General features: G+C 37.6%; 1 protein-coding gene across 2 annotated transcripts in view; it reads left to right on the plus strand.

The window, feature by feature from the left end:
• The window catches only part of SLC25A12 (solute carrier family 25 member 12), a 46,552-nt gene that overhangs the window by 20,933 nt on the left and 6,554 nt on the right, over window positions 1-19,065 (plus strand). For both annotated transcript variants that reach the window (XM_066189944.1, XM_066189943.1), the window contains exons 6-13: window positions 138-284; window positions 1,382-1,520; window positions 2,772-2,865; window positions 3,432-3,516; window positions 7,550-7,634; window positions 8,098-8,256; window positions 11,450-11,502; window positions 11,702-11,782. In XM_066189944.1, the coding sequence (XP_066046041.1) occupies window positions 138-284; window positions 1,382-1,520; window positions 2,772-2,865; window positions 3,432-3,516; window positions 7,550-7,634; window positions 8,098-8,256; window positions 11,450-11,502; window positions 11,702-11,782 (843 nt within the window). The remainder of the gene's footprint in view (window positions 1-137; window positions 285-1,381; window positions 1,521-2,771; window positions 2,866-3,431; window positions 3,517-7,549; window positions 7,635-8,097; window positions 8,257-11,449; window positions 11,503-11,701; window positions 11,783-19,065) is intronic.

Raw genomic sequence — 19,065 nt, forward strand, 5'->3', positions numbered from 1 at the left:
ACTGCATGCTATTGTCTATATGTCTATTGTCTATATCCAACAGGTTGGAGCATAAAAATATGAAATTAGTGAAAGTTTTGTGAACAATGGGTTGCAGAATTTGTTCCCAATCTGCTGTCTCTGAATATTCATTCTAGGAACTGCAATCGGAACATGCAAGACAGGCATTTGCTTTGAAGGACAAAAGTAAAAGTGGTCTGATAACTGGGCTGGACTTCAACGAGATCATGGTTACCATTCGCTCCCATATGCTCACTCCATTTGTGGAAGAAAATTTAGTTTCAGTAAGTGTTAAAAAAATTCCTTGAATTCAGTGTTTAATGGCTGTGATGTTTGAAGGTGGCACTGCTTCTCTCCCACTTCGTCTTCTACCTGTTTATCACTCACTGCCTTGGTGCTAGAGATTATCAGCTTCATAATAGAGTGGGCAGGGTGAAACATGGCAGCATTCCTTGGCTGCAGTAGTGAAAAGGTTGGCAGTCTGGTTTGCGTGTTTAAAGTGCCATTGGAAGCACTTTGAGTTAGTCTACTATACTTTCCAGTAGAGCAGGGCAAACTACTTGGTACAGAAAGAATCATACAATTGTAGAACCATGTAGGAAAAGACCCGTAAAATCATCAAATCCAAAGTAAGTTATTTAGGACAAAAGCATCTGGTTTTTATATTTGAATATATGACATCTCAGGAGCTGGAGACTACTTAGCGTTTTGTCCTTTTATATACTCTTGCATTCTTTTCTTTTTCAGATCAGAATGTGGAAAATCAGTATGTAGATTCTAGAGGTAGAATGGTTACAGCCCTGATAGTTGGGCAAGATCTGTAGGTAAAGTAATAACATACAAGTTATATTCTGAAAGCATGTAATACGAAAATTACATAAGAATGAAATTTATATAAAAGATAAAGTAATAACTTTTATCTTACTATCTTACCTATAAATCTTGCCTTGCCTTACTCATAAGGCATACTCTCTTCTATAAAATTTAGAGTATCCACTAACTTTAGACTTTGAAGTAAATGGTCACTGATGTATGCGATGCAAGAAATAAGTTAGTGCCTATATCTAAAGGCATTTGCATGCATTTCTCTTTCAGAAGACTACTCAGTGACACTTCTAATATGTCTATCAGATAACTTGAATAATAACCTACTTATATGATTATTTCCTAATTGTTTCCTAGTGTTCAATCTTTACCACAAAAATAGCATCCTGTCTAATAATTCTCCCCTCATGTTTCTATTAAAAATATCTTGAAATTACAGGAATAGAAAGGTGTCTTTAATTCGTTCATAATTTGCTTAAATGAATGTTTCTGTAATTGTAATAAGATGTTGTAAAAGTCTTTAAGGCACTTAACTGTTTTCATTTAATTTTTAAAGGTAGCTGGTGGAACTGTATCACATCAGGTCAGCTTCTCCTTTTTCAATGCATTTAATGCCCTTTTGAATAACATGGATCTTGTTAGGAAGATATACAGTAATATAGCAGGTTCAAGAAGAGATGTTGAAGTCACAAAAGGTAAGATATATTTCCTACAATTTATTAATTTTTTTGTTCTGTTCATTTTGTAATTGGATGCATATGAGTTAAGGTGAGTCAGAAGTGAGTTTATGGCCACTGGGAAAGTGTTTTTTTAGCTGTGGGTGAGGATTTTCATCCTCACAGGTTAGTAAGTATTTTCAGTTAGCTCATTAAGGAGAAGATTCTGGCAGGAGTTGTGTTGGCCTTATTGTTTGAATGGGTAACTGCAAGTCAGTATAATACTGTGGATTTTACAGCTCCTTGCAAGAGATGCATTGTTGCTTAGAGATGGGAAGTTCCTGGGGAATGTGGTGGAATGGGTTAAGTTTGAAAATTCGAGTGGTTTTATATGATATGGTTTTATATGAAAGATTATGCCAGTTAGTACCTAACAAATCCCTATCCATGTGAAAGGTTGCCATATTTCAGTCTTGTCATGTAAGAAGATGTAAGCAGATTGCTTTTGTAGCCATTTATGACAGATTTTATCACCAGTTTTACTACCTGTATGGATAGGACCAACTAAACCATTGTGTGGTAAAAAGCATGCCAAGTTCTTTTTAATCTTTTTCTTCTTCTTTGTTTATCTTATATTCATATGCTCTGCATATTTTCCCCTAAAGGAAAGCATAAAATGCTTGTTCTCATCCTCCAAATTGTCCTAACGAATTGCCTAGCAGTGTTTTTTGGTACAGATGCATGAATACCTCTTGCTTGGATTTGTATTGAGAAAAAAGGCTGCTGTGTTTTCACTGCTCAGACTTGTTAGCTGCAACTTGCCAGTTATGTTATAAATATGTTGTGTAATTTGGCCAGATGGATACCTAAGCTTGGAGTCATTCAGAGCTATGAGAGGAAGAAGTCTGGACATGATGGGAGTAGATGAGTCAGTTGCCCTAAAAGCTGTGAATAATGGACCGTTCTTCTGTTTTGTTCTGTTTTGCAGAACTTCAGAAGCAAGAATCACAAATTGTGGGTGTTGTTTTATTAAGCTTGCTAATTTGAGGATTTCTGTTGTCTTTGGTGAATACTTACCATAAATTAGAGTTGTGGAGTCAGACTTGGTCTGTGTTGGGAAGGCCTGTTTCAGGATAGATGTTCTATAAATGCCTTTTCCCTTTGCATTATGGGTTTTGCTTCTTGGTGATAGACTTCATTTTTATGATATTAAAGTTATTTGAAAGGATTCAAAGAGGATATTTAACAAATAACACAAATGTTGTATTTCTTTTTCCCCTTTAAATCCAGAGGAATTTACACACTCTGCAATCCACTTTGGACAAATTACACCACTGGAAATAGATATTCTCTACCAACTTACAGACTTATACAGTGTTACTGGGTAACAATCATGAATTTTATCATTTTGCAATCATAATTTTTGTGTTTCCTGTGTGACCTCTTATTTTTGTCCTAATTCTAAAAGGTTTTGTGTTCCATTATATTTTGTTACAGTAACTAATTCAATGGAAACTGATTTTATTGTGTGCATGGGTTTTGTAAGTGAATTGTGTATGTCAAGCACAATTATTAATTGTTGTATTATAGGTATCCATATGAAGTAGCAAAATACAAAACTCCCAAAAGGATACAATGCACTGATTGATGTTCTGCATGGATCTTTAATGTATGCAAAATCTTACATAGAAATAGCTAGAAATGGTTTAATTTGTGTATTGTATTCCTTATTGCTAGTAATGAAGAACTTGCTTCTGAATAATCCATGTTCCCTTCATCTCCAAGCATTCTTTAATGCAGTGTAGCAGACTTCTTAGGTCTGCATTCAGATATGACAAGTGTCTTTTTTTAAACTCTGATGTACTTTGTGGGGTGTGGCCAGGAATACTGTACTGAATGTGTTCGATGCTTTATGTGACCATAATTTGCTTTTTTCTGCCTTGTGTAAAGGCGCTTGACTTTGGCAGATATTGAGAGAATAGCACCACTGGCTGAAGGTGCATTACCTTACAACCTGGCAGAGCTCCAAAGGCAGGTGGGTAGGAAAAAAAAAGTTGAAATTGAGTGAATGTTAACATGTACTTGCAAATGAAAAATAAGAACAATGCACTTTAAACAGATTCCTGACAAGTGGAACATGCTGTGTGTATTGCTGTAAGGATAGAAATGGGGCAGGCTGTTTGATACTGTGTGTGTCTAGACGAGGTAGGAGATGTCAGAATGGCGTGTTTAGATATAAACGTATATGGATACTTGGATTCCTTACAGTGAGTACATTTGTTCACGCCTGGGAAGGCTTTTCACAGGACACAGCCCTCCCTGAACTTCCCCAGCATGAGTCCTTCCTGTGGAACCCAGTTCTTCACAAACTCCCCCAGTGTGTGCCCCTTCCACACGGTGCAGTCTTTCAGGAATAGATTCACATGGGTCCTCCATGCAGTTACAGCCTCCTTGGGGTGCATCCACCTGTTCCTGTGTGGGGTCCTACAGGCTCTGTAGCGGAAATCTCTTCTCCAGTGCCCAGAGCACCTCCTCCTGCTCCTTGACTGACCTTTGTACCAGGAGAATTGTTTCTCTCCTGTGTTCTCACTCCTTTTACCAGCTGCCCTTGCACAGGGTTTGTTCCCTCTTCTTAAATACATTATCCCAGAAATGCTACCACTGACACTGATGGATTTGGTCTTGGTCAACTGTTGGTGTTGGCTCTGTCAGACATCAGGGAGGCTTCTGGCAGCTTCTCACAAAGCCACCCTTGTATCCCCACCTCCAGCTTTGCCACACTACTCAATACAGGTGGTAAAAATATGAATATTAAATGTAAAGCTTATAAATGTGTTCTTTTTTGAAAAATGGGATGAAATTATTGGCTTACCCATTTACCTAGAATGATGCTTGAGTTTTACTGTACTTGCTGGCTATCCGATCTAGACAGTAGAAGGGAACTTCAAATATATTGGGATTGATGAAAAGGGTAGAATTAGAAGATGAAAAATATTGTAGTAGAATGTCAGCTCTTTATTTCACCAGAGGCTTACATTTATGTTTGCTAGCTCTGCTTTTATCATAATTTCTCAAATAGACATTACACATGTATAGTACAGCATAGGAGTTACAGGCTGTGCAGTTGGACGTTGAGTATAAATTGTTTATTACTTCAGTGGCTCTTTTTACAACAGTAAGAGCTAAAGATTTAGGACCAAAGATTGTGCAGGTGTTTAACTTACGTTGTTTTAGTTACTGTTATTAGAGCAGAATTTGGTAATTTGGTTCTCTTTCAAACATTTTAGTCTGGAGCAGTGTCTGCTCTGTTCCTGATGCTACCCTTCCAACGTCCCTGGTTGTCCTTAGGCAATTAGACAAATCTGAGCCAATACATGTCCAAAACCTGCTTAGTGGTAACAGTCTTCCTGTGGATTCCTGATGACAAGAATGATGGAATGGAATGCCTCAGAAATGTGCATACAGTGTTTGTCCAGGCTAATAAATATTTTTTGAAGAAGTTTTGTAATGACATTCCACTGCCAGCTTTGGTTTTAATCAGTGTTTTCGTACTCATCTCTCTGAGTGGACAAAATAGTAACTTGCTTCAATTTTCAGAACTACCTTTGTAGCCTGGCACTCTTCTAAACAAACTCACTGATGAAAGTTTCCCTCATCACTAGAACAGAATATACTCTTTTCATATTCTTGAAGTAGTACATTATATTTTCATCTTATTCTACATTCTGTGTTAAAACCAGACACCAGAAATCAAAATAATTCCATTTTATTTAGTTTATAAGGAACAGTCCTTTATTAGACCTTATCCTATGTGAACAGTAAGTTAAGTGTGTTGACAAAATGAAAGATTTCCGTTCATGAAGAGCAAATATCATCTCAGTCTGGTCCAGCTGTCCCTGGGAAATAAAACCAATTCTGTAATCAGTTTTATATGATTTGAAAATCCCTTTGTAAAGAAAAATCTAAATTTTTACAGAAAATCACTCTATATAGATCTGGTAGAAATGAAAATTAGCCTGCTTTCAACCATGTTTACTTTATTGTCAATTTTTTTCATTGTGTAAGATTTTTTTAAAGCTTAGCAGCTGAATATCCTATGGGGATGACAGCTAGAGTAATTTTCTCTTTATAAATATTCATGATTTGAAAGCTATAGCATTAATTACATTCATTTACATATCCATCTGAACACACAAGCAAACTGAAAACTTTGTGAACACTTATTTAATAATATGAAAGTGACATTTCCTTCAGAAAGAATTTGATTTTTAACGTTCAGTGATGCATTCACTAAGATTAATGTCTAAATGCAATGATTGGATTTTGATGAGAACCGTGTGAAGCTTTTGAAAAAAAAAGAATAATCTTTAACCAGCTGAAAGGCAGCAGGTGTGCTAAAGTAGGAGAAAATTTCAGTGGAATGAAGAACTAGTTCTGCTGCTAAGGCTTTTTGGGGTGCATGTGTCTTTTATTTACGTGAATCAAAAGAAATATATCTGAATTTTATAATTTATTTTTGTGGGTTTTGTTGGGTTTATTATCCTTTGGGAGGTTTTGTGTATGCGGTTTTTTTGTTGTTTTTTTTTTTAAATGAGAAATCATGGTGGTTTTACAATAATGAGGACATTTTTTTGATTTATTGCTTCTATTGCTTGTAAAGGCAGTACATTTGATTTATGCTTTTTTATGCTGGTCTGCATGTGCAGTGTGTAATTTGGTACTACCTGGAATTTCTCTATTCTTCTCTGTTAAGCTATATTGTGGGGGAGGAGAATGTCTTGTGGAGGGAAGTGGTTTTAGCTGTACCTTTTTATTCTGTGGAAAAATGGTATAAAATATAATGCATGGTTGTTTACAGGTAATGATCTCATCTTGACCTCATAGGCTTTTGTCCTGTATTGAGTGTATCTATAGCATGTAACACCTTATGCAATGCAGGCAGGCTTTTGCACATCCAGTGTAACACCAGCCCAAACAGAGTAGCTTGTGCTGAGGCAGGCACTGTCTTTCTGTGGTGCTTCAGAGAGCTGAGTGTACCCTGGCTGGGTAGCCTTGGAGGGGGAGCTGAGAAGCTGTGTGTGGTAATCTCTGTGAAAATTCCTAATGTGCATCAGTCTGGGGTCTGTGGACATTCCAGCTGTGTGACAGGAGCACATCTGCTAACAATACAGAGTACTTTGAGAAAAAACAGGTTTGTGTTTGGGAAGTGGACTTTAGTATCTGCTTTACTATGGAATTTAACAGTTAATATCTTTGCCCCCTAGATAGCCCAAACAAGCTATACTGCATAATATCAGTTCTTCTCTAATTGCCTTATTTATGTTTGGATGAAAAGTTAGCCTGTCTTATATACTTTATAGTGCAAGTTTGTGAACACATCTTGTTAATCAGTTACCTTGTTTCTAATAGCCATTTAATAACATAATTATGAGTCTCTGCACAGATATTTTCTGTGCAGACTGTATTACTTAGAATTCTTAACACATTTATAATAGTGTGTGTAATTGAAAGGACTGAGGTCAGCATTGCTCTGTAAATTAGCAACTGCATGAAAAAGTGTTGTGGATAATACTTTCAGGAATAATTGACTTTTTACTTGTTTTGAAGACATGAAATCTCATGTTTGTGCTATGCATTAATGGATATGTAATCTTAAAATATGTCCTGTGCTGATAGAGCCTGCCTGTGAGATATTCTGTAAATTCCTTTTGAAATATGAATTTTATTTGAGTCAAAGGGGGCTTCCATGCCTTACAAATTCAAAGGCAACAGAATAGAAAATAGCAAAGTTTTTAGAGTTTCTGTCTTCTTTTTCTTGAGCATCATTGTTTCTGTTATACCAGTGTACTGGTTTGGCACAACCAGGAATATGTAAGGAGTATTTTTTAAAAGGAGTATTTGGAAAATGTGCTTCATCCCGTAGGCACAATAGACATTTTTTCTTCCTCCTCCTGAACAAAAAGCTACTAATTTTTATCTTTCTGTACATTGTAAAAGCAATTCACAGATGCCTTTGTTTTCCTGTGCAGATTTACAAGCTCTTTTTCATTTCTTTTTCCCTCACACAGCAATCTTTTGGAGAATTAGGCAGACCTATTTGGCTCCAGATAGCTGAGTCAGCTTACAGGTTCACTTTAGGCTCAATTGCTGGAGGTGAGTAATATTTCTGCTTTCTGCTTCCGAGCTTGGGTTAATTTAACACTGTTTTACCAGACTACTTGATCTCATCTAAGGTAGATGTTTTGGTTATGTATGTGTAAAATCGAATGTTGGAACCATTTTGGTTGTGCTGTTCCCTTTCTTTCCTTATCACTTGGGATCTAGAATCCCTCCGCAGTCCTTTGAAACGATGCCAGTAACGAATTTCCTTAGTGGTAATTCAGCTAGGTATTCTTCATTCTCCACACCTTGTTTTATGTAACAGTGTCATCCATTCTCCTGGAGACTTTTTTCCTAGACCTTCATTGTTGTTCTTTCTTACCCCCAAGTTACCAGAGGTCTTACCAACTTATATATTCTTTGTGTTTATATAAATGCTGTAGAAAATGATCACAATAATGATATACTCCACCAACATTGACGTTGCAGAAATAATACTCCAGGTGCTTTCTTGCAGCTGTTGGTGCTACTGCAGTATATCCCATAGACCTGGTGAAAACTCGGATGCAGAATCAGCGCACCACAGGTTCAGTCGTAGGAGAGTTGATGTATAAAAACAGCTTTGACTGCTTTAAAAAGGTTTTGCGTTTTGAAGGCTTTTTTGGTCTCTACAGAGGTAAGTGAATTTAAAAAAACATATATACATCAAGTCAGTAATCTTCTGTCCCCCATTTTTTATTTTATTACCTCAACAGCTGGTTTCCTATGGGAGAATCAGAATACTTGGTATCATGTCTAATTTTGCCTTCATTTCTGAGCTCAGTATATATCTTCCATTGCGCACCCTTCATCATAAACAGTTGCTGGGAAAAACTGGGCTTTTTTTGTTGTCGTTGTTAGTGATTTACTCCTTGCTGCTTAAGTAATTTAAAAACCTAATTTTTGGGGTGTAATTGTTGAGAATATAATTGTAATCTCAGAAATTGAGGATTGCAGCTTTCAGCTGGGGTCAGACATCAGGAGCAGATTAGCATCTGAGGCATAAAGATAGGTTTTACAGCAAATATTTTTTGTTAAGGGACAAAAGACAGTAACTTGGAAACGTATCTGTGAACTGGATGCAAGATCTTATGTCTCACACTTTTGTAGGTAGTGGGATTTGTTTTATAATTTTATCTGGTGAACAGAAGTTGCATTCTGCTGTTGAATTATGTTGGTCTGTTTTACTTTAAAATATCACCAGCGAAACTCAGAAAATTGTAATTTTGAAAAAGATAAAACTCCAATATACAGGTTAAGAGTTCAGTTTCTTATGAGTTGGGCTAAGTTTTAATCGCATAGGTAAGGTGACTTACATACAGGGCACGTGCTTGCCAGCCCTCTGAATAGATACTTAGTTGAATTCTCTGTTTTTAATTGTAATTTCCCATAACTTTATGAAGCTGACAATTTTCATAAGGATCAGCAAGGTATTTATTAATTGGTACACCTGTTTCTTCAGCTGCAGTGAACTCATGTGGTGGCTACAGCATTTTGTTCTGCTTTGGGATGTGTTCAGGCAGTGGAGACACTGGACAGTGTCCTTTATGGACAGTATCTAAGAAGTTTTTGCATGTGAAAGTCTGTGTTCTGGCTAAAGAGTGTTTTGTGGTCTTTCAGGATTTTGCTATGAAAGTAAGTGAGGGAAGGAATATGTTGGTGCAAAGTTAATGAAAGAGCTGTAGTCTGTGTAAATTATGTCGTACTGGTATATAGTTTTCTTTTTTTGATGCTCAATCTTTCATAAAAGCAAATACTTGAGTTACATCTATGAGGCTGATTCTTCAGTGCTGTTCTACAGTACGGTTTTCTTTCTCTTGCCCTCCCCCCCTATTTTTGCACAGCAGCATCTAATATAACTTGTTATTTTATTTTTTGTTTTCTGACCTTACTCAAGCACATTGAAATCAAGGGTGATTCCACTGATGAGTTAAAAGCAGTGTTTAACACTTGGAAAAAATGTTCTTGGTTGAAAGAATGTCAGTTTGCTGCACTTTTTAATAGCCTGTTTAATAACTGTCTTTAAGATTGTTTAGGATAAGAAGTTCGTGTAGTTGTTCTGAAACTGTTACAGTTAATGGTCAGCATGTTGCTAAGATTTGGACTCAGAGATTTGGATGTTCTGTTGGAAGTGTGTTACACTAAACAGCAGAAACACTTATGGAGTTGACTGTGGGTCTGTTACTGGGTTCTTATATTCCTGAGCTGGATTATCCTAAGTGTATTGTAATATAACAGTACATCTATACCATAATATAATGGTACAATGTATGTGTTTCCTGCAGTTTAAAAAATAGAACTGAACACAAACTGGAAATGTTATAATTCTAAAGAAAAATCTACTAATTTTGGTCAAGAAAATGAAGACACCTTTGCTTCTTGGCATCCAACTTCAGAACTAATAAAGTTTCTTCTCAGGTCCTTCACTAGCCCATTCAGTGTCCCAGGCTCTCTGGCACGCCAGATGTGTGTGCCCAGTGAGTTCAGCTCCATAAGAAAACAGAGTGGGGGGATTGTCTTGCAGTGTTTGGCCCGGTGGTTTTGGCTTTTTTGAGTATAGGCATTGCAGAACTGGATTGCCTTTTCAGAAGATCAGAAATTCAGGCTGGGAAGGCACCCTTTTTTTTTTTATTGCTGTCAACCTTTCTTTCTGTTTAATAGCTACCTTTCCTCAGCATAGTGAGTCTGTAGATTGCACAGATAGTACTATGTTGGAAGAAAACACTACACTGCTTATGTTAACTGCCTCACTTTCTATTAAGGCACCTTTGTTCTGAGCTTCCTTTCAAGGAAGTAGTATAAAAATTCTGCAGAACGAGTACTTCTGGGAATTTTGAACATTTAACGTTTTAACTATGATTTCTCTGTACTTAGCAAATAGTGCAAGGTGGCATCGACACAGGTTTGTTGCTGTGGGGGTTTTTTGTTAGTTAACTGGCGAACACTTTTAACAAAATGATATTCCATAACTGTGGAATAACATTAGGAAGTGACCATATCTAATAAAAGCAACTTTAAGTTTTATGATCTATACCTCTGCCAAAAGGACTGTGGAGAAAACGGATTTAAAAATAACAGATGCTATTATAGTGTGTTATGTTAGGAAGTTAAGACTGCCATCTACTGATTTTTGTCTTAAACCTATTAGTTCCTAGAAAAGTGTATGTGCATTTTTCGAATGACAGTTCATTTTGATAGTAGCTATTCTCCAGGAGCAAGGGCCTTGCCAAAATCACCTTCTGTCCACTAATACCTCCTCTTAGCAAGATAAAAAATGCTTATTAGTAGTAGGGTTTAAAGAAGTTCATGCTACTATGTTGAACTGAACAAGAAAAAATCCTTTGTACCCTTAGTTGACTTGAGTCTTCAGAAAACTCAGGTTAATGAGTCAGGTAGAAGTGAGTTGATAATTTATCATAGTCATGTGCATATCTCACAATTACTGTCCCATTTTAAAAAGTGATTGCAAGCTTTATGGGAAAGTGATGCTAAGGGGCTAAAAAAGTCAAACAAACTTTTATGTAGTAGAAATATCCGAGGCATATGTTTGGTCCTTAAACTTTTTTCCTTCTGTACAGCGACAGCATCAGGCTTGTCTTGGTTGAGGAAGGCAGATCTGGTCACACATTTCATTATCATTTTCAACAGAAATTGTAATCTAAAATTATACTGGTATGAATATGCAGTGCTCTAGCAGCATCCCATACTTAAATGCCACCCACCTCAAAGGATATTCCCTGTGCAGAAAGGCATTTCTGTACAGCACTGATAAAATACTATTTTCTCTATTAGGAAGATAATGTTGCCTTATGATGTCTTTGTTTCTATAGGCTTGTTACCACAGCTGATAGGTGTTGCTCCAGAAAAGGCTATTAAGCTAACTGTACGTATCTTTTTTTTTTTTTTTATTCCTCCCTGGCATCCTTTTGTTTGTTAACATGCACAGGATTTATTTTCTAAAATGTGTCAAAGATGACCACTTACAAGCATTCTAATATATATGGCTACAGATGTACTTGATGTATATTAATAAGGAGGAAAAACGACTTAAAATAGTGTGTAATGTATTGTATCTTTATTAGGTAAATGACTTTGTCAGAGACAAATTTACTAAGAAAGATGGTTCCATTCCATTTCCTGCAGAGGTCCTTGCTGGAGGCTGTGTAAGTATCTGTCCTGTGTTCCTAGGAAAAATTGATTCTCAGTCATGTCCAGAATAGTTGGAATGACAGTTAATGGGTGTGCTTTGTCAATTTGAACAGGAGCTCTCTTTTTTTCTCCCAGTCACAAGAAGTAAAAAAAGGACTTTTTCTGTTTGGAAAGCTTAGCATAGTTCTCAGTTAAGTTCTCTCGGAATGATGTCCTTAAACAACTTGTTTTGGCCCAGTTTGTAACTTTCAGTTTCAGCTGTGGTTTTATTCACGAAGTCCCAAGGAGAGGATATTCTATTCTCCCTTTCCATATGTACTACTGGGTTGCCATTCATCATTTGGGAAGATACAGGAACTCCTTGAGAATGGATTATAGGCATGAAAAGATTTCCTTCAGGGGAGGGATGGAGATGTCTAGAATGGTTTAAGAAAATCGAATTCTTGCTGAAGATTTTAAGAAGGAAAAGAAATACACTTTTCAACTTGCTACCTATGAAATTTTTACTGTTGTGAAAATACGGAAAAAAAGAACAACATAGCCTTACCTTTCAGGTAACACGTGTGAGTGAATTGTCTGTTTAAATGACTTGGTATAAAATGCAGCTATGTTACTCCCAATGCTAATTACATCTCTCATCCAAATACAGTTAAAAAACAAACCATGTTTTTGTTGAAATGAGGGCTGTAATTCAGTGGATGTTTTAGCAATCTGTAAGTGGTTTGAATTGATATTGGTGATAGATTTCTTTTGGTTTTGCACATTGGCTAATTTCATTTGTGGGATTCCCTGACAGTTATTAACCCTATAATATGTTTAAGGCTTGAGTTGGGTTTCTTTTGTAGCAGAGAACACTAATGACTTCCAGTTGAGTAGGCTGACAGGCTGGTATAAAATCTCCTTGGCTTACAACAAAACCTGGGGCAGAAAGGTTGTTGACCTCTGCAAACTTTTAATTCAAAGAAACAGCCCTGGAGGGAGACTGCTTAAAGTTCTGCTTGATTGAATTTGGCAGCCTGGTACATGCTTGAGTCTTCACCTGTCAGTGTACAAAGTTTATTTTCTGAGAAATGTGAGAAAGCAGCTCTAATGTGTAGCTAGCAGAAGACTAACCTTTTTCTAGAAAGCTCAGTAATACAGGAAGCAAATACAAGTCATCTGTAATGGCAGAGAATATAATTCATTTGTGTTTGTGTTGTGCTTAAATTCATAAGTAAAACCAAACATCTGATAATGTATTTTATTATTTTACATTATTTTGTACTGAAATAGATAATACTAAATTCAATCTACATTAGAGCCTTTTTCATTTGCTAGGTACTCCTTTTTCAAAATAACTTCATTGTCTTACTGTAGTGAACATGCAAAAATGGGGGAAAAATTGAGTTTCAGATAAGCTTTCAGAGATTTGGGTGTTTTTTCAAAGATGAGCAGATTTGTACTCTGTCCAAGCATAACACCTTCTAGCTGACTGTCTGAGCTGATATTTTAATCTCCTTTTTCAAGATATTTATCTCACTCAATCTGGGAGAATTTTAAACAAAATTAGAGAAGAAGTGTTGGTCACAGTTTAGCAGCCTGAGGGATGTTTCTTGTAGCTTCCTGTGGATCATCTGATATCTTGCCAGTTGAAGATTTTTTTTTTTTGTCTCTACTGCTACTTAGTTCAATTTTAGCAATTCCACTTCTTCCTAAATAGCAGAATCTTTGCTAGCAAGCCTATAAGGTTAAGAGTCTGAAAGTATCAGTTGGCTAAAGCAGGGGCAGTTAGATATTAGTCTTTCTTTTTTTTCATCCTCAGGCCTTTTAGTTCTCATTTTGACAGCTCTTTTCTATGTTGACTTGCTTGGAAATAGTGTTGGTCTTCACACTTCCGTTGTTATTGTATTCTGTTGCTCTAAGAAATATTATGGAGTGCAACCAACAAATGCATCCAAGGAAAGGCCACAAGTAAGCTTAGTCCGTTTCCTTGCAGGGGCACAAAAGGCTTTGTGTTTGAGTGATGCTTTCACTTTTCCTTTGTTCTCTTCCTGCTCTATTAGTACAAAATGATGGGTTAATGTGGGAATGGTTGGATTTTATATATACCAGAATTATTTTCAGCATTTGCATTAGAGTAACTCAGGGTTTTGTGGCTTTTTGTTACTGTTTAACACTTAAATATTTCATTAATTGTGTGCTATAAATATAGGCTAAAATTAAAACATACTTTTTTAACTTGTCATAATATCAGAAGAAATAGCATTATGCCCACATGTAGTCCTGAGAGGTGGACTTAGTACTGTCTCTTGACCCTCACCTACCTGTGTTTAGTGTTGAACTATCTCCTCATTAACAGGAATACGCTGGTTTTGATCATTTCTGGTATGGAAATGCTGGTGGATGAACAAGATAAGCCAGGCTTATTTTCAGCCATTTTACAGAGTTTACAGCAGATACTTTTCATACTTTTAAAACCCTTCCCTCTTGCAAGACATGCAAAAGCACATTGTCCATGCCGCAGTCCTCAAACAGCAATCAAAAGAATTCTTGTGAGGAAGTGGCGGCAGCTTGGGAAAGGTTCCAGCAGACATGGCAAATTCTCCTCTCTGGATGGCAGTGCTGTATCAAAGCTTAGGTATGGTGTTACAGTCCTCTAAGACCCACACATAAGGACAGGTGAAACCTTTGACATTAAGACAGTGGTGCTTCAGGAGACCCTGTGTAGGCTGGTCAGTATCCTCAGCTCTGGGGTGTCTGGAAGCAGTGCTGTACTGTCCAGCAAAGGGGCTGCTCACAGGCACGTCCCTCCTCCAGAAATGCTAACCCTGAGAGACTGAATCTCTTTGGCCAAAATTTTGCTTTTCAGGCTCCAATCATTCTCAGTTTCTGTAAGCTTGTGGAGTAAAGTTGCATTCCCAGTAAGAAGAAACATCTTCATTCTCACAGCAGTTACCAGAGTTCTGCCCAGGCAGTGCCTTTTCCTATGGTCAGCTGCCTGTCTCTTGTGTTTCCTTCCTTACTGCAGGGCAGGGACCTCCCGCAGGCAGCCCGTGCCCTCTGCTCCTTTAAACCTACCTGCTGGCTGCTGGGCAGTGTAAATGTCACTGGGAGGTGCAGGGTCTGCTCTGTCAGAGCCCAAATATTCCCAGCTGCTCTCAAGCTGTAGCTGTGTTTGAAAACTGCAGAGTAGCTGTGTGAGGCAGCTCGGTTACAGCAGCCAGGTCACACCTGTCAGTGAAAGGGCTCTTGTCCTTGATGGATGAAACTGAAATCCCATCTTCCTACCTGCCTGAAGTATGCTGGTTTGTTAATCATTTACAGCACTATCCACATTTACACACGTTCAGAGCCAGCAATTTCTTTCCCTACTGTTACTGTAATTAATTGAATTACATTTCATTGTAATTCAGTGATTAACCTGCATTCCTGCCTTTGAAGTCTTCAGCTACCATTAGCTTTGAGTTGCAGGGAAACTGTGAGGCTTTGGCAATAGTTCCCTCTCCCCCCACAGAGGCCTGGGAAGCAGAGAGTGCATGCCTGATGTGGACAGTGCTTCCCACAGGAGCTCACACACATGGCTCATCTGAGTACATGGCGAAGGGCAAGGTGCTGTAGGGAACTGCTCACCCTCACCTGGGAAGCAATGTTGAAGTAGACATCTAATGCTGTGTGAATGATCCATGATTACTGTTACAGTAGACAAAGACGCTGGGATTTTAGGCTGTAATTCCTATGAGTTACACTGGAAGAGATGGATTCTTCCCATCCTGGGCGTGGTGTTTAGCATTTTGAATGGATGAATTGTGTTTCTTCAGCAAGATGTTTTGTCTTTATGCTGTAGGAACAAAGATGATGTGGAGTGCCAGTTAGAAAGGGTCTTGAGAACCTTTGGAGATGTAGGCAATGCATCTGTTGATAATTAGAGGTTGGGATTGTGTGTATGTATGTTTGTGTTTGCACACACTTACACAGAGAGGTTCAGATTTACCACTGATTTTGAAGTTGTCATAAACGTTAAATCTAGGATTCAGTCTAAATTTTTTTGGTATAGTTATAAGAAATAATTTCCATACAAATTATGCAAATATACATACATGCATACAAAAATGCATAGATTTTTATAGGTTTGTCAGGCAAATAGGAATGTGTCGAACATTTGGCTTGGAAAGAATAACGTAAAATGTTAATGGTTTTGTTTAACAAGCACAAAAATAAAGAATTATAGCCATCAGACTTCTTTTCCAAGCCTGGAGGCATGTTACTTCTTTTATTATACTTTAAAAAAACAAGGTTAGTAGAAGAATTAAACTTTACTACTTTACCTTGATTTGTATTGTGGACATTTAAAATCAGGGAGAAAATGATTGTTTAATAAAAGAGACAGTAAGCTCACTCTAGGTTCATGAACCATGTCAACTTTGCCTAGAGAAAGAAAAGCAAGTTCTTCTGATGTTTTTAAACAAGACTGTTTCAAGTAACATCTTATTTTAGCTGCTTCTGTGGGACATAGTTGTGGTCCAGGATGTGGTGGTTTCTAAAAGGAAGGAAGGAAGGGCTTGAAGTAGGGCTCTCCCCGTTGGAGTACATGCCTCTCGGGTGGAATTGGAAAGGGCAAGAGGTCTCATGTTGCAGGGTCATTTGTGTATTTCCTTCAGCCTTTGGCATGTCATGGGGCGTTTGCTGTGGGATCTCAAACTACATCTTTTCTCTCATAACCTTTGCTGTCAGATTTAGTTCCTTTACTTGCTCCTTGTAGAGTTATTTTACATGACATTAAGGTTAAGTAGAAGCTTTTATTACTGGTATTTTTGATGTGTATGAATAACCTCCATTCAGAAACAAATTTGTCAACCTTTTTTAAAGTGTCTGTTGCAATTTATGTGTGAAGCGAGGATTTATGAGAGAGAAATCTAGATTTACTGCACCGTCTCCAAAAGCAGTTCAGGGACTGCAATGTATACCTCTGTGTGCATATACACGTGCACATGGATTTAGCACGCATAGCTGACAGCTGAAGTAAGAGACTTTGAAAAAGAGTGATGCTGATTGCTGATGATTTGCACAGGAGCGTGGAGATTAGTGCTGCAAACCTACATGCTTCCAGTTCATTTTTATTTGGAGATCCTTTGTGTCATTCTCCTCTGCATCCTTTTCTGCAGAGTGTTCTTCTGCTCCCCAAGGCAGCACTCGCCTCTGCCTCACACGTTCTTTGTCAGATAGATAGCCAGCCACCTTTTACTTAAATAGAAAACACAGACAAACTAAAAAACCACCCTTGCATTCATTCTTGATAAAATACACAGTGAAAAAGTGAGTTTTCTTGTGTTACATGTTCTGTATTAAAGTCAGTGCTTGTCCTCTCTGTACTTGTGATCCGTTGAGGGACCTAAGTCATTTGTGCCACTCCACTGAATGCAGCTCCTCTTTGTGTGAATCAAACCACTGCTGAGCAGGAAAGTTTGCCAAGCTCCAAGTAAACAGTGTAAGTCAAGACTTGGATAGGACATACTGCTAGTAGGGAGTATTTAACTGCGTATCCAGGTAGTTACAGCTCTTTTTGAGGAAGCTGCCTGTTGAGAAGTCTCTCAGCACTGTAAATATTCAATGTTCATCGTGTTGATGTAATTAAAGAGCTTTTCAATGGGTTTTCTGCTGGTAATATAAGCATAGGGTTTTCCTCATATTTTATTTTGCTCAATAACCTGACCACCAAATTATCCTCTAATACTGTTGGAATACATAATTTCATATTAACTATATAGAATTTGTAACACTGTATTTCTAATTAGTGTTGATACTAAATTATTAAAATGTGTTGTGTTCAGAGTCTTTTGCTTTCTGTATCAGAAGAGGGCTATGGCTGATGCTAACAGAAAGGTAGGCAGCTGTGCACCTAGGAGAGGAAAATGTTAATTGCAGGAAGATTGAATTCAGGGTAGAAAATAGAAATGTTTACAAATTGGCCTATTTGTATTTCTGTGGTGGGTGTTAGGCAAATAGGAAAAGTTATTTTGGCTGCTCTGCAGGGTGTGCTAATTTTTAACATTAAAAATAAAAAATGGAATTTCACATACACATTTAAGCAAATAATACATATTTAATAGGCAGGTAGCTGGTAATTGTCTAGAAGGAGTGAATTTCTAGCTTAGAGTTGCAGTCTAAAGTTACTTGAATTTTTTTGTGTGGTCCATTGTATTATGTAGCCAGAACACACTGCTTAACATTTTATCTACTAAAATTATTTTTTTAAATGATACAGGGAAATGCTAGACATTTGAAATTGGTTTTGTGCTTAATGGAATACAAACAAACAAAAAAAAAGGTTAACAGAATTTGCCAGGTGAAAATTTTATTAATTTTATTTAGATTGGAACTTTGCCTAGCAAGACAGCCATTTCAACTTGCATGCATAGGTGTGTACGAACTGAAAAAGGTGAGATGAGAAGTAAAGAGAGTCTAAAGAATTCCTTTGGACATATGAGTGGTGTCAGAAGACTGAGTAAACACAATGCAGTAAGTCCAAGGAACAGAGAAGACGGGAATCCCTTTGGCTGGTCTGAGAGTTCTTGTGATCTTCCTGATGGTTGCAACAAATGTCCACAAAAGCGTAGGCTTTGGTTTGCTTTGGGAGAGGTGAAGAAGTGAGGGAATAAAATTAACTGTATAGACTGATTATTTGAGTGGGAAGTGTTAAAGACAATAATTACTACAGTGGAGATAATTAATCAAAAGCAGGGGTTGATCTCCCACTGTTTGGGTCAAGGTGCTTCAGTAAAGCTGTTGCAGTGGTGATTTTAAATGTCAGTACTGAGTGAAGTAATAAACGGGACTTGCAGTAAAAGGCTTTCAGTGCTCAGTAAAGGCTCAGTGAAGTACGGGATGCTTGGTCAGTGAAGGTGTGGATGCTTCTTGCCCCCAGCCCATAGATGCTGCCCAAGTGCTGGGTCATTCTCAGTAGGAGCTGAGGGTTGCAATGCTCTTCTGTCTCTAGGCTAGAATAATTTAGATTGCCAGCTTCTCAGTGGTGCATCAGGGCTAATCTCAGATTTATTCTGCCTGCTGCTGGAGAGAGGAAGGTTTTGCTGTATGCAGAAAGGATGAGTGTTCATTTGTCAGTCAGTTAGCAGAGAACACCATGCAGGCTGTCCAGGAGATGCTGTATCAGACTATTGGTTTTACTGCACCGCACCCCTGTATGCACATCCCCCTCCCAACCCCCCAGCATCACAAAAAGAGTTTATTGCTTGAGCAATTTAGAAGTGATAAAAAAGTTTTAACTGCAGATGTTCTGCATCTCTTTGCTTCACTAAAATTC

The sequence above is a fragment of the Chamaea fasciata genome, unplaced genomic scaffold (assembly GCF_029207755.1).
Source record: "Chamaea fasciata isolate MVZ Bird 193981 ecotype frontalis unplaced genomic scaffold, bChaFas1.0.hap1 SCAF_8, whole genome shotgun sequence".
NCBI classification, from domain to species: Eukaryota; Metazoa; Chordata; class Aves; order Passeriformes; family Sylviidae; genus Chamaea; species Chamaea fasciata.